Genomic DNA, 14974 nt, shown 5'->3' with positions numbered 1-14974 from the left:
CTATGTAAAAATGTTAAAACTATTTAAGCAAGAGATAATAAGCCTTTCGCTTTTAAGTTTTACTTTTTAACTTTCGAATTATCTGGGTTGGAAGTTTCAATTTTGTACTAATACACTAACAAAACCCTGAAATTCATTATTTGAATAATAGAGATATAATTGTTTATTTAGTGTTTTCTTCGAGTAACCTATTCTGTACAACTTTGTGTTTCTGTCATATTTTATATAATGAATAAATTTGCAGTGCAAGTCTCTCTTTATACTTTTTCCTATTCCTGTATCATTGCTCGCTGCACTTCTTCGGAACTTGCGACTCATTGCCTCTTATGTAAATTCTTCAACCGAAAAAAATGTTACTTGTGGCTAGATCGGAAAAATGAGCTTGTTTTACATTATTAGTTCTAGATTGTGATGTCTTGAGAGGTGAATTTACACGCAAGGAGTGTAGGAAGCAGAACATTATCTTGACGAAGCAATGACGATTTAACCTTCCAAATATCTGATGTATCCGCGGTGGCCTTTTGGGAAGGTTTTGAGGGCGAGGGATTCTAGACTGATTCTGCTAATGATCTGTTGTGTCAGCCTGATGCAAGTTAAATCTGATATCGTTTTTCAAATGTCCTATTACTGGTATGGTACAGAATTTGGGTGTGGGGGGGGATGTCATTCACGTTTTGTCCTCATCATCAAACCGCAGCTCAAAATTACGAGGTTTGTCTTAAAACAGCCCTTGTATAATTTCAAACTGGAACGCTAATATAATAAAACTGATATAACTGAATATAACGCTAATATAACTGAATCCAAAGATCTGATCAATTGTACCACACCTAAATAAACACTTTTCAAAAATATTCTTCTTAAGCGACTGTACGGCTATCTTGTACCAATACTTGTAAACTCTCTACAAGTATGATATTATGCCAACTTTTGAAAACCCTTAACAAGCATGATGTTATGTAAACTATCATGTTTGTAAAGAATTTACAAGTATCAGTACTACATAACATCATGCTTGTTCAGGGTTTATAAGGGTAAATACAAGATTTCGTATAATATCGTGTTTATAGAGAATTTATAAGCATTAGTACAAGATTTTGCATGATTAGTATTATGCAAAATCTTGTGCTAATTTTGTAAAACCCGAACGAGCATGATGTTATTAAACAATTTTGTACTAATATTTATAAATGCCACAAACATGATATTATGCAAAATCTTGTACTAACTCTTATAAACCAAATATACATGATGTTATGTAAGGTGCTAATACTTGTAAACTCTCTACAAATCTGATACTATGTAAATTATCTGATACTTATCTTTGCAAACCCTTCATAAAACTGATATTGTGTAAACTATCTGATATACTTAATGACTTTTTTTCCTTTCAGATTAAAAGAAGCCGGCTTCCCACTGCATCTTCTGCCCGAAGTGACCATCGCCGGGAACATTGTGGGCCGTATGCCCTGCGCCTGGTATGGCATCCCCGAAGGAACGCCCGTGTTTGCCGCCCTGGGAGACCTACAGTGCTCGGTCTTCTCAAGCATGGAGACGGAGCACGATGCAGGTAAGTCAAGTTGCCGCTATTTTAATATGATTTAAAAATTGCAGTTTTCTTCTATTAAATTTATGAATATTTCCCTTCATTTAGCCTATTATCTGCCGCCAAATCTGTTGGCTATATTTTTGATGTAATATCGTGTAAGGATAATCCTTTACTAATAATAAAGCAGAATATGTATTTATGATGTTGCCCACTATATCTCTAAGACGGACAGACCATTTGACCTACTGCTTTTAAATTCGACTTTGATTTGCTTTGAAATGAACGCATAACTTTTTAAAAAAGAATTTCGATGTAATGCAATTATATTGTCACGTAGATACTTTAATGTGGAACACAATGACACACACATGAAGTAGAGCTAAACCAATTTATTAACTCAACTCTGAACTCAGAACACAGTGACTGACAGATCTTCTGCTTTTATACTAGCTGGGAAAGTTCCAGAATACTTTTCTGGAGACAGTAAGAAAAGTCCTGAACACTTGTCTGGTAAACTAAAGAAACATCCAGAATCTACTGGAACATGAAATAAAGGGAAACATAAAATCAAGGAATGAAATATTTACACAAACTGTGAATCGCATTGTCTCTAGCGAGATTCCAACTTACGATCTCTTGATTATGAGATCAGTGCTATGACCATTCGGCCATGGAGAGTCGACTGCCTCTTTTCAATGAGGCAATATAACTAGTGTCCAAGATGTAAGATTCTGTGATAGAAAATAATCTAGATGTAAGATGATCTACTTTAAATAGTTTTTAAGTAATAAATATTGAATTAATACTTTGAGAAGTAGTATAAATCGAATGAATAAGTAAATGCTTATAGAAGAATGAAATACTACTTTACTGGTAAATGAAAGCAGGATGAATAAAAAACCAGAAAGCAAGAAAAAGAAGCCATTTGAAAGTATTGTGAACTTATACAGTTTTAAAAGCTAATTTAGTGTAAGGGTATTTGAAGCTCTTCATGTGTAGATGAAACGATAGAAAATAAGACAATTCAGAAGTTAAAGTTAAACCAGAGTTTTATTAATTAGAAATATATAATAAACACGACAGAATCTGTAAAGTCCTTTTAAGCCGTTTAAATTCGAAAAGGCCTTTCGTATAGCCAAATGCCAAATAAATCATAGTAAATTGACTATGTTGAATTTATTGCGACAGGTTATAGCGACGAAATAAGGAAGTTACAAAAAGTAACTAAAAAATGAAAAAGATGGTCTAGAAAAATCCAATAACAAAAATTATGTTATACTGTAATAAACAGGAGAAAAGGTTTCATAAAGTTACGGTAAAATTTGGCGCTCATATTTGTGAATAAGATTATGAAAACTTTTCGTGATTTGAAAAAGGGTTCGTCCTAAAAATGAAAGATGTGTCTTCAGATCTCCCCTCCAAGTGCGTTTTTCAGATTTTTTAAAATTATTATTTTTGTTTACTTTCTTCGTTGCTCAAATTTCAACTCGCCATTGGTTAACTTGGGAAAATTGTATTATAATGTAAGATAATAAAATTAAAAGATATTCAATAAAAATAAAATTTAATTCGCAATAAAACTCCGGATTATCGAAAATATTGAAAAACGGCTTTTGCTGTTTCTTGACTACTCAGGTCATAGACGTCTGTTCTTCCGATAAAATTCTCTCAAGATCCAACGCGGTACGGAGTGAAATTTATTTTCTCATCTGTCTCTCTTTTGCCATTCCGACACTTTGTAAATTCAGAACAAAGTGCGGCTTGTTAGGTGCTCTGGCAAAAAACGAGTTACCGACACCTTTCGGGATGTGGAGAAGACATATGACGCGAGCTTTGCTTTCTGCGTTGAAAGAAGAGCAGTTTTAAAAAAGAATTTGTGATAGATATTGGCGGCATTCCGAGTGCCACAAAATTCTGTGAGAAAGCGTCAACGAAACAGCGTTGGCAAATGTTGCGCCAAATCGTAAACGCCATTCATAAGGTGATGCAGACCACCATTCTTTTAACAGCATTTTTATTTCATTTAAATAGAAAAGCCCACCGAAAACAAAACCGCTTTTTAAGAATTTACTAATCAATAAAGCTGATGTAATGAAAGACATTGGTAGGATTTCAATTACTTACGATGATCCATCCGATTTAAAATGTCTTGTTGGAATAATATAATTTCGCTTCTTTTGTTCTAACGATTTTGTGTGTGTGTGAGGGGGGGGGCAAGGTGTAAGGTCTTTGCTTCGATACCAGAGAGGTTCAATTCCAAAACCTATTCCATCGAAGAATTGCCGTTTAAGCGGCTGCTAAATTCATCATATCAAATGCTGTATTATTTGTGTGGCGCGGAACCTGGAATACCACACACCCAGTCAAAATCTCGTCATCTGACCGCGACTTAAAATCTGAGCGAGTCTGCTCCCAAATGTTACGATATCGGTACTGCTTCGTTTAGTGGTGGAGGGGTGGTCGCTATACACAAAAGCCTCCCCCCCCCGTGTTACGTGTTAAAAATAAGATTAATGTTTGCGATTTTTTTTTTTTTTTTTTTTTTTTTGCGATTTTGAAATATTATAAACTATTTTGAATTATTATGCACATTGTTATCTGCAATATTTTTTTTATATTAGAATTTTTATATATCTGTGTTTTGATTTGATAAAATCATTTTTTTTTTCCTTTCAATTTGTTTAGAATTTTTTTCTTCTTATTTTTTGAAGTTTCTCTTCCATATAGTATATGGTTCAGGGATGGTGTACTATTTTGTTTGTTTAATGTCTTAAATCCTCCTGGATAAATTGTATCAGCGTAGATTCATAAATACATTGGCATGAATCTAGCTTTTTTACTGAATTTATCATGTGAATATGTATTTCAGACGCCTTTTTTCTGACCAATTGAAACCAAAATTTTGATACATTGCTGCAATTGCAGACACACAATCACACACTGAATTTCATTAAATTAAGTTATTGCATTTCTGAGATATCACGTTTACATGCTTGTGAAAATACTGACCAACAGACGACCATGAATTCACAGATTTGGTTCAATATTTGATAAATATCCAAATTTTAGATACTAAATCATTTTTTATCTCTTTAGCACTTTATATTTTGTTGTTATCGAGTTTACTCAAAGAGCCAGCCAGCCAAACTTTCTCTGAATGGATTTTGTTCAAAAATTTACTAGAAGCTTACAAATTTAGTTTGAAGCTCCATATTCCAAATTTCATTTATCTAGGTCGAAGGGGTTTTGAGTTATCGCTTTCACCGACTGACTGAACTGAAAAAATATGTTTTTCGAATTTAGGAAGATGACAAATGTGAATATTCATCAAGAAATCGAATTTTTTTTTGACGTTTGCCGTACTTTTCTGTACTTTGTATACGAGAAACTAACATCTTGTTATAAAAACTCTTTTTATTACATTTATTTTGAAATACTGGGATGAATTTTGTCTATTGCACTAGTTCCCCCCCCCCCCCAAACAAAAAACTTTGTGAACTGAGGAAAAAAATAATTCCAAGTAGATATTTTTACTGGCTGTAGACTCTTCTCACTTTACATCTGTCTTTAAATTGTATAACTTAGCAATCTCTTCTTTTAACTCTCATAAAACCTATCACATATTTACGCGTCGAAAGACGTTTCCGTAAATATGCAACTTTAAAATGCCCTTTTTTTCATTTTCTCCTTTTTTATCTCAGCTGCTGCAGTTGGCAAGCGATGTTGGCGGTTCTTTTCCTAGACTAAATAAAATCATCGCCAAGGAAACGCCATAGTGATTAATGACACGCGTCGAGAACTAATCCATTTAGTTTTCGCTCAGTTCGCAATCTTTTTTCCGATATCTCAAATTCAGTGTGACGCATTTGAAAATCATCTGCAGATAGGTAGTAAACATACATAAACGTAATCTAACATTTTCCAGGTGAAAGATTGAAGTTTAAATAAAGATTTAATTTAGTTGTTAGAAATGGCCATTTTTTTAATTGAAAAAGCCAGATAATAATATAGCAAATACTTCGGATATAAGATCATGGAATTGTTTCTCATGCGCATTAATTTAAATACTATAAAAAGTTTTCTGAATACTATTTAATGGATAAGTGTTTATATTTCTTTCTTCAATATTAATACAATATTTTTAAAGAAATATTTTGAAACGAAATTAGTTACAATAAATAAATATAGATAATGATTTTTCGTTTGAAATGGTATCTCTATACGTATGATTATATTTTCATTTTGTTATCTTTAATTCCATTTTCCATTTAATTTCTTAATTTAACATTTGACATATAATCATTTTACAGTTAATAAACTTTTGGACAGACCGGTCCTTAAAATGATCGAATAGATATTTTAATAAAAATAATTGTTTAGTAAACTACCAAAATGTTATGTGACTAAAGCGGAAAAAAAAAAAAGAAAGAAAGAAAAACGTTTCCCCTGCATTTTTTAAAAGATTTTTAACCTCCCAATTCATCCATAAAACATGCGTATCATTAACATTTCGGAAAAAGAACAGTTTGATGCATGCAATTTGTTCAAAATCGTAGCCACTACAGTTTTTATGGAACTTTTCAAAATCTGCAATTTTTTTTTTTGTATTTGCTTGTATGAGGAATGTTTTTATGCACATAAAAATTTACTTATTGAAAGATTATACGTTATTTTTCCGAGTTTGTGAAATTTACATACGATCTCATAATAAAATTCAATAAAATATTCAGCGAGTTTTCTGAAGGTAATATGTCCCATGATGTATTTAAAATCGGATATCTATAATCTTTAAATTACTAATGTATTTATTTAAAATTTTTAGAATTGAATGTATTTAATTTTTAAATTGTTAATGTGTTTTTTTTTTGAAGATTTTAATCTTGATGATATTCTGTTTTTAAATTCTTTTTATTTTAGATTTAATGTATTTAGTTTTTAATCTCCGAAATCCACAATTTCTTTGTTGGTGGTTTATGATTTTAGATTAACTATATATAAGTATTAAAAACCTATGGTTCACAACTTACATGTTTATTTTTTTTTTTTTTGCATATTTGATGCTTTATCCATAACTGGCATTTTTTTAAACCAACAAATCTGCTATTTTTTGCCATCAAAAGGATTTCCGGTTTATAGTTTGATATTATCACTGTTACTATAGCAACCATGGGAAAGTTTCGCATAACGCTGTTTGTAATGAATTAATCTTTATTTAATAGATATTCTGTGCTAAAATTATTTTATAAAATTAACGGATTTTGTTTTATGGTTTAAAATAAGATGTATTCTATGAAAATTTGTCGGTATTTTTAAATCATTGCATTTTGTACATAACATTTTGAAATTAGAACTAAAAGCTCCACTAAAAATTTATAAAAATGTATATCTTAATAAGCTAACAAAATTATATTCCATTTCACTACATTTAGAGCCCAGACGATTTTTTCCAATATATTTTAACATTTACTTATACATTACATTAAGTTAGTACATTAAGAACTAACTTAACATTTTAAGTTATGTATGTATTTACATAACTTAAAATGTTAAGTAAATAATGTTAAGTTATGTAATACTTAAGTGTATTTACATAACTTAAAGTATTATGTATGTAATGTATAAATAAATGTAATGTATTTACTTATACATTACATTACGTTAGTACATTAAGAATATACTAACAATTCTTTTGACAAACTTTATTCCAGACAGAAAATCTAACTTGGAGTTCCAAGATTCAACGGTGCACACTTTTATAAAACTGCCGAAAGGGCAAAATAGGTGGCTTTAGGATGAAAGTTAAAAGCAAATCTCCCATCGACAAAATACAAAATTCGGTTCCTTTTGTCAGACAAAATAAAATATTTGTTGATGCCTTGCTTCGTATATTTCTACCGATTCTTCTTGAATTGTGAATAAAAAATAAATAAATGGAAATTTCAAAGTAAATGTGTGAAAAGGGTGATATTTCTATTCTATTTCCTGACACCATGAACAAAATATGAATACCTGTGAAAGCATTTTTGAGATCAAGTAAAAGTAGGTGATGGGGAAAAAGCGGTTTAAGCTGACAATTTAAGAAACTCATACGCATCATCGTGAAATGAAAAGAAAATTCTTTGTGAGAATTTTACAAAAAGTAAAAATGGATTTTAATATACTATATTTATTTATTTACTTGCTAATCCCCTTTGGCGATCTGCTTCTTTACCTTCATTCTGCTTCTTACTTCAGGCATATTGGCGGTTTTGATTGCTAAACTATTAATATCGAATGCATTTTTTAAAATGTTGCGTTTTTATATGTGATAGGCAACTGTTAAGTATAAATTTAATGGCATTTCTCTATTACGAAATATTGCACCTGCAAATTCAAATACATACAAATATATATGAGTGTTTATTTCAAAACAGAAGTGAAAATTCTACTTCGAAATCAATGCCTAAAGAAATATTTTAATCTTAATTTTAACAATGACAAAAGCACTAGAATAAATAATTGTGCAAATATTGCGGATTATTATTACATATTATTTATCTTTAAAGGTCACAGCCGAATTTTGTTAACTGGAGTAAGTACGAGCGTCGGTCAACATACAGGGTGTTCCTGAACTTTACGTACAAACTTGAAGGGGGGGGGGGATAGAAAACATCAATAGAAATTAGAATTACATAGGAAAGCAGGGTCCTAAATGAATAGACGGCGCTCTAAGCGATCATTGAAGACCAGTATGCACGTATTTCTTAATGTAATTGGCGCTTGAGTGCGGTGAATCCATGCCATTAATCCCTACAGCGTAGGTATCAATCGTGTGTGAATACCGATGGGAGGAATTTCGAACACTTTCTCTGATGCTTTCAACTATTGAATTTTTTTTGTGTGTGTGTATAATAAAGCGCATAATATTTTTTTCTGTTTTGTTTCCTTGGTGCAATGGCATTTGGAATACTACTTTCCTATGTTATTCTACTTCTGTTTTCTGCAGTTGATGTTCACCCTCACCCTTCAGTTTGATGTTCACCTTTGTGTGTGGAGTTCAGAAACACCCTGTATATTTCTATTTGTAAAATAATACCATAATGAATAAGGGTAGTGCAGACTTACAAATTCAAGATGAATGAAGACATTATGAAGAATCAGAACACAGAATCTTACTAATAACTTTAAAACCACTTATAAGCAATAGACCAAATTTAGATTTAGCGCAACAGATGCATAGAAATTCTGCAAAGGATGCAACTGTTTTAACCAACAGATTAATTGTTATTAAAAATTAATAAATAATTGCTATGAATGTTATAAAAATTGAAGAAAAGATAAGTAAAAACCAAGTGTAAATTCTAGTTATACTTACTAAAATGTGTACACACTATATTATTTTATCCCTGTGCTACACGAATAAAATTAGAAATGAAACTTTTTGGTAATAAAAACGGTTATTCTTTTGATCCTACATATTCTTGTGGATTATTCTGTTGTTCCTACCGGAAGATTTTTAAAAGTACTGCTCGCTTGGAAATTATTAGATATACTTTATTTAAAGTTTACTTAAACTTCTTTCCGTTTTGAATGTTCCATGATAAATGACAATTGCAGTTAAATTAATAATATAATTTTATTTAACAATGTGTAAAATTTATGAAATGAAATGAATTTTTAATAAAAATCAAATGGCTCCATGTACATTTTTTATGAAGATCCAATACGATTCGTACTAATAGTTCTTAATGGTTTATACGATTTGTGGCTTATGCATAAATATACAATATGAACTTGTAAGAATTAAATAGATTTGTATTTATATTTGCAACAAACTATTTGTAACAAACCATTTTAAACCATTTTGTTTTTGTGGCATTTAAATAATTGTAACGTTTGTTTTCCCCCTAATTTTTGTTGACTAATTTCAACATTTTTTTTATATTGCAGTAATGAATCTGAGTACCTCTGCTCAACTGTCCTTCCTCCTACCTGAAGATTTCAAACCTCCACCTTGCGTTTCCACATCACCAGTAGAGTATTTTCCTTACTTCAATGGCCGCTACCTGGCGGTGGCTGCCTCACTTAACGGAGGAAACGTTCTTGCCGCTTTCGTCAAGATGTTGCAACAATGGACACACGAACTGGGTAAGGAAGTGGATTCAATTTTCTACCATAAAACGCCAGTTTGGTGATGAAACAGACGATCATATGTTTCTCCCAGCTCGGTGAATCAGTTTTTAGATCAGTTCGATAAATCTTCTATATTGTTACGAAAATACCACTAAATCGACGGGTTCACTGTAATGGGTGTATGGTGACACAGTCATCAGGCTTCAATACAAAATAGCGACGTTTATTAATATAAAGACACGAATACACAGATTTTAAACATACTATTGTTTCGTACACAGGTAAAACACAGCGGCAAATAGAACAAATGGTATATAAGTAATAATCGGTAGTAAACAACAACCACAAACACACAAAGCGGCTAGACAGAACTCAGCAGGAAGAGAGAATACACGTAGCTATTCTCTATAGTCTCACCAAACGTCTGCTATTCATCACCGTTTCCTCGCTTTAACTGTACCCAACTGCCGACTCACTACTATACGACTGGCTACGCAACTCGATGCTGCTTCAATACTTGTCTCCTAGACTCGACGAACGGTTTAATTCACAATCCACTTATTGCTTAAGCTGCACTCAAAGCTTGCGCTTCGCTGAACTGATCCAACTAATTCATCGCTGACATAGCACACACTAACTATACGAGTGACTTTGGCTTTGACTGCCGGCCTTCTTAGCTTCCGGTGTAAGGCACAGATGGTCCTCGAACAATCAAGTATAATTCGCCTCCTATTGGTTTTATGGCCAAAATTCTGAGTGATTATAATATCGTGCATTTTGTTACCAAACCTAGGGGTCGTTGATTCGACATCTGATCAGCATTTATTAAAGCTACCTGTAAAACTATCTTTCCTACGTTGATACGAACTGTGCTGGAAAGCAACATTACATATTTGTAACATTATAAGAATATAGATTCTTATATATATATATATATATTTCAATTTATGTATGATAATTCAATTCAATTTATAAATATGTCCCCGTCTATGTATGAAAGACATTCTATAAAATTTCTATAAAATAACTAGTCATTTTGTGAAATGTTTTATACATTTTCTAGGCGTTCTATAGAATTACAAATGCGAAACCGGCAAAGTTTGAAACACATCTTCGATGCAAGAGCAAGAGATTGTTTCAAAAAACTTGAATGAGATTATAGTCGAGATTGTATTAACCCTTTAAAGGGTTATTTTTTTCTAGTCATATTATGTTAAAATATTTTTAGGCTTGAAATTAGAATAATAAAAGGGTTTCATTTAGCTTATTAGATAAATTTAATTTGATTCATTAATTAATTTGGTTAATTAATAATTAAGTAACAAATCAAGACACATCATTTTGTGTGAGATAAAGAACTGAAGCATCTAAGTTTCTGACTTACTAAAAAAATGTGTCAGAACTGATGCCAACCTACATAATTTCATATAAAAATTGATAAATTTGGTGGGAAACATACTTCCCACGGCCCTAGAAAGGGTTAAATCAACATGTCGTCTTACATCTTAACAAAAAGATTTCAGTTTTTGCTACTTGTGTGTATGTTTAAAAGAATCCAGTAAGACACATACATGTACCTTCTATTAAAAGTAATGAAAAATGGTACTTTGTATACTGTTTGTTACAAAAAGGGATAAACTGTTTAAATAATAGCGCTATCATGAATTTTCCCCCCCATATTTCGTCTGAATAGAATATGCCACTCTAGAATGTCTAGGTATTATATAGAAAGCATAGGGAAAATGAATAATAATTCTCACTTAGGAAAAATGTGTGGCCTAAAATTGTCTGGCGTTTCATAAACTGTCGGTAACATATATTGTATGTGTGTGTCTAAACATATTTTAACAGTACTTCGTCGAAAAAAATGGAACTTTTGAAATTTTACTTCAATATATTTAACCACGGAACCATAATATGTTCAGAGAAAAGGCGATAAGGGACGTGTCAGTAATATAAGAGCAAAAGTGACAACATTTTTTCCCTTCATTGATTTTACTATGAAATTCTAATAGTAGTTGTTTGAAAACGTGTCGATTTAGGCAAGGGGATCTTAGTTAAGTATCCTTTTTTAAAAATTATGTAGGTGTTAAGGATTTTTATCCTTTTGTTTCTAGAGGGATCAGCCATTTTGTAAAGCGCGTGTTAGAAATAATTAAATAAAAAAGTGGGAATTGGATCAGGAAATAAGAGAATATTTTAGAATAAAGTTAACATGAGTTAAATTACGATACAAATTAGGAAATTAATTAGGATTTATATCAGATTAAGAGATTTCATTACATATAAATTTGATTTTCTATTTATTTTTTAAACCTTATACAATCCCTCATGCCTTGAGGGATAGGAACGAAATTTTGCGCACGTATACCGTGAAGGACGTAGAATAACTGCTTTACTAAACATTTGATAGTATCAACCTTTTAAACTTCATTTCTCACAACCAAATGTACTCACTAATATTATTGTCAAGTTTTAGAATCTGAATTCCAAGCTGTTTTTTACAAATATGTGAGCCAAATGGCGAAACTCGGAATGCCTTTTATCTAAAAGATTTAGAGCAGTCATTGACTAATTATTATAAATTAGAATTAAGAATCCTAAAACCTCTTAATATAAATGTTGACTAGCACATCATGATGTAACGTTTATATTCTAATTTATTATATAACTCAAACAGTGCTGCCGAGTCTGGTGCCAAAACTAAGTACAGGTGTAGACTCTCAATATTTCCTTAATATCCTCTACCCTCCTTATCCTAGACTAGCATTTTATCGCACGTAAGGCGCAGTTTGGCCGAGATTGGCCCTTGCGCCAAAAAAATCCAAACCAACCAACCTAGACTAACAGGTTCGTAGGTTGCGCCCCTCTCTCCTCCCCCAGTTTAAGGGCGAAGGGGGGGATGAATTATAACTTGATGATAACAAACGCATGGGATTCTCTCGCTCTTGGAATACAACTATTCGGTAAACCGACACATAAATCAATACCCATACACCCAAAATATTGCATCTATGAAAAATATATTATTTAAAAAGATCCTATTCCTATTTTTGTGATACTGAAATGAATTGTTGACTTCTAATTTGCTATAAGTTGAAATACAAGACAGGCGCCTCAATCTCAGGAGACACTCGAGCACAAGTCGAATCTGATTGGTTCGTTTGATCAGTGAATTGAAAACCGCCAAATTCGTTCTCCGCCAATTTTATAGTAGCCAATTATTATCTGTGAAGCGGTAAGCATTGTTCCGTATTGCAAGGATAAGCAGTAAACATGGAATTCAAATGTGCGTTATGCGGCCCTGAATTTTATAAAAAACGCAGTTATTTTAAACGCATTTTATAAAAAAAAACTGTTCATAATATTTTCTTTTCCTGAATCAGCTTCTCCCTATGAAGTTATTGCCTTAAGTTCCGAACACATATGTTAAAATGGATCGAGTTTTGTAGGTCTGTTCATTTCATTTTTATTCAAAGACGACATTTAGAAACCTAAACAACATTTATGAGCTTGATAAACCTATATAATAACAGTTCATAATATTTTCTTTTCAAATATAGAAATAAGAGCACATTTAGAAACATATAGCAGTCCCTGATTTCTTCTATATCAGCTTTATTATAAATCAGATGTGAGTGTAAAATTGTAATCAACTGAATTACAAAACAAAATACCACAGTACTGATATCTATTCCAAATTAATTTCGCCAAAGTACGCATCTAATTGCCAAAAGGAAAGATAAATAGCCAACAGAAGATTTCCCAAGACGTATAGTTTGAAGTCATGTGATCAAACGAACCAATCAGATTCGACTTGTGCTCGGGTGTCTCCTGAGATTGAGGCGCCTGTAATACAAGTGACCATTTGTCTTATAATCAAATAACATCTAAAGCGATGAACAGGTAGTGAAGGTACGGACAAAGATTTTGATATTCACCTGATTGAACAAAGATTGTATTGTTTCAAATTAATTAACACGTTAATTAATTTGAAACAATCTGAGCTGCCTATCTAAAAGAATGGAACTCTTAGTATTTTGAGACAAGAAAAGTGGAAAAGTTTTCACTGTAGACCACTTTCTTCATTTATACAAACTTAGAAGTGTCTAGCAATCCATATTTCAATGAATCCCAATAGAATTAAATGAGGTCTCCTGATGAGGTTCTTTGGAGTTTTAGCATGGAACACTAGATTTGGCTTAATCTAATTCTTTTAATTTATTTGATGAGTTTTAAATAGAAGCGAATGTACTTGCAACCATCTAAAATTGCCAAATTAGAAACATTTTTTTAATTTAAGACGATGAGAAATAATTTATCTTAATATATATAAATTACGTGTCACGTTGTTTGTCCGCGAAGGACTCCTAAACTACTTAACCGATTTTAATCAAATTTGCACACCGTGTGCAGTTTGATCTAACTTAAAAGATAGGATAGCTCTTTTTTTGAATTTTTTATTAGAATTTTAATTATTAATTAAAAACTAACTTTCCCGCCAAAAAGATCTTTTCATTTTCCCCACCGCCAAATGAGTACGGCTTCAGCTTTTTTTCCCAGCAGTCATGAGGCTAGGCTTAAGATTTTTTGGCTGATTATTTAAAACGATTCTATTTATTTTCTTAATGTTTGATGCATTTAAAATTAAACATTGTTAATGAATCGATCTTTCAGATTCATTCTTAAGTACTTTTGAATTAAAATAAAACAGAATAAAGGAAATTAAAAATTTCTAATCTGCATAGCGTTACCCCAACTGGTGTAGAAAAACTCACGCATTTGCGTTACCGTAACTGGGGTTGAAAATTCACGCATGCGCATTGTGTTCTGATTATTGACATGACAACCATTATCAACGGATGATTTAAATTACTTTTAGGTTAGTTGCATGTTTTTGTAATTAAATTGTATTTATGTTAGTTATATATTTTTTGTATACGCTTATAGTTTTAAGTACATCGTTTTTTTAGTTTTTTTTATCCTGTTTTCAACCGATTATTTTAAACGATTCGTTTTATTTTCTTAATGTTTGATGCATTTAAAATTAAACATGGTTAATTAATCGTTCTGGTCATAATGATTCTGAGAATATTTTTTTGACAAATTCTTGAAATATTACATAAATTAGGAAAGATATTCTTTAGTGCCTATAAAGTTTAAACGCTCAGTGACTGTTTTCAGTAATCATATTACAAAAAAATACTTTGTTTCAGTAAAAAATATTATTATATTAATTGCAGATTAATCCTTTCCACTTTAATTTAAAGCATAAATTCTACAGGAACTAACAGAAAATTAGAGAGATACATA

General features: G+C 31.5%; 1 protein-coding gene across 1 annotated transcript in view; it reads left to right on the top strand.

Moving 5' to 3' along the window:
* Nucleotides 1-14974, top strand: part of LOC129966000 (sedoheptulokinase-like) — a 157746-nt gene that overhangs the window by 138110 nt on the left and 4662 nt on the right. Inside the window, exons 3-4 of the mRNA XM_056080329.1 lie at nucleotides 1395-1570; nucleotides 9479-9676. Of these exons, the coding sequence (XP_055936304.1) occupies nucleotides 1395-1570; nucleotides 9479-9676 (374 nt within the window). The remainder of the gene's footprint in view (nucleotides 1-1394; nucleotides 1571-9478; nucleotides 9677-14974) is intronic.

This window comes from Argiope bruennichi, chromosome 4 (genome assembly GCF_947563725.1).
Source record: "Argiope bruennichi chromosome 4, qqArgBrue1.1, whole genome shotgun sequence".
NCBI classification, from domain to species: Eukaryota; Metazoa; Arthropoda; class Arachnida; order Araneae; family Araneidae; genus Argiope; species Argiope bruennichi.
The sequence above is the reverse complement of the archived record's forward strand: the minus strand, read 5'-3'. Positions and strand labels throughout refer to the sequence as shown.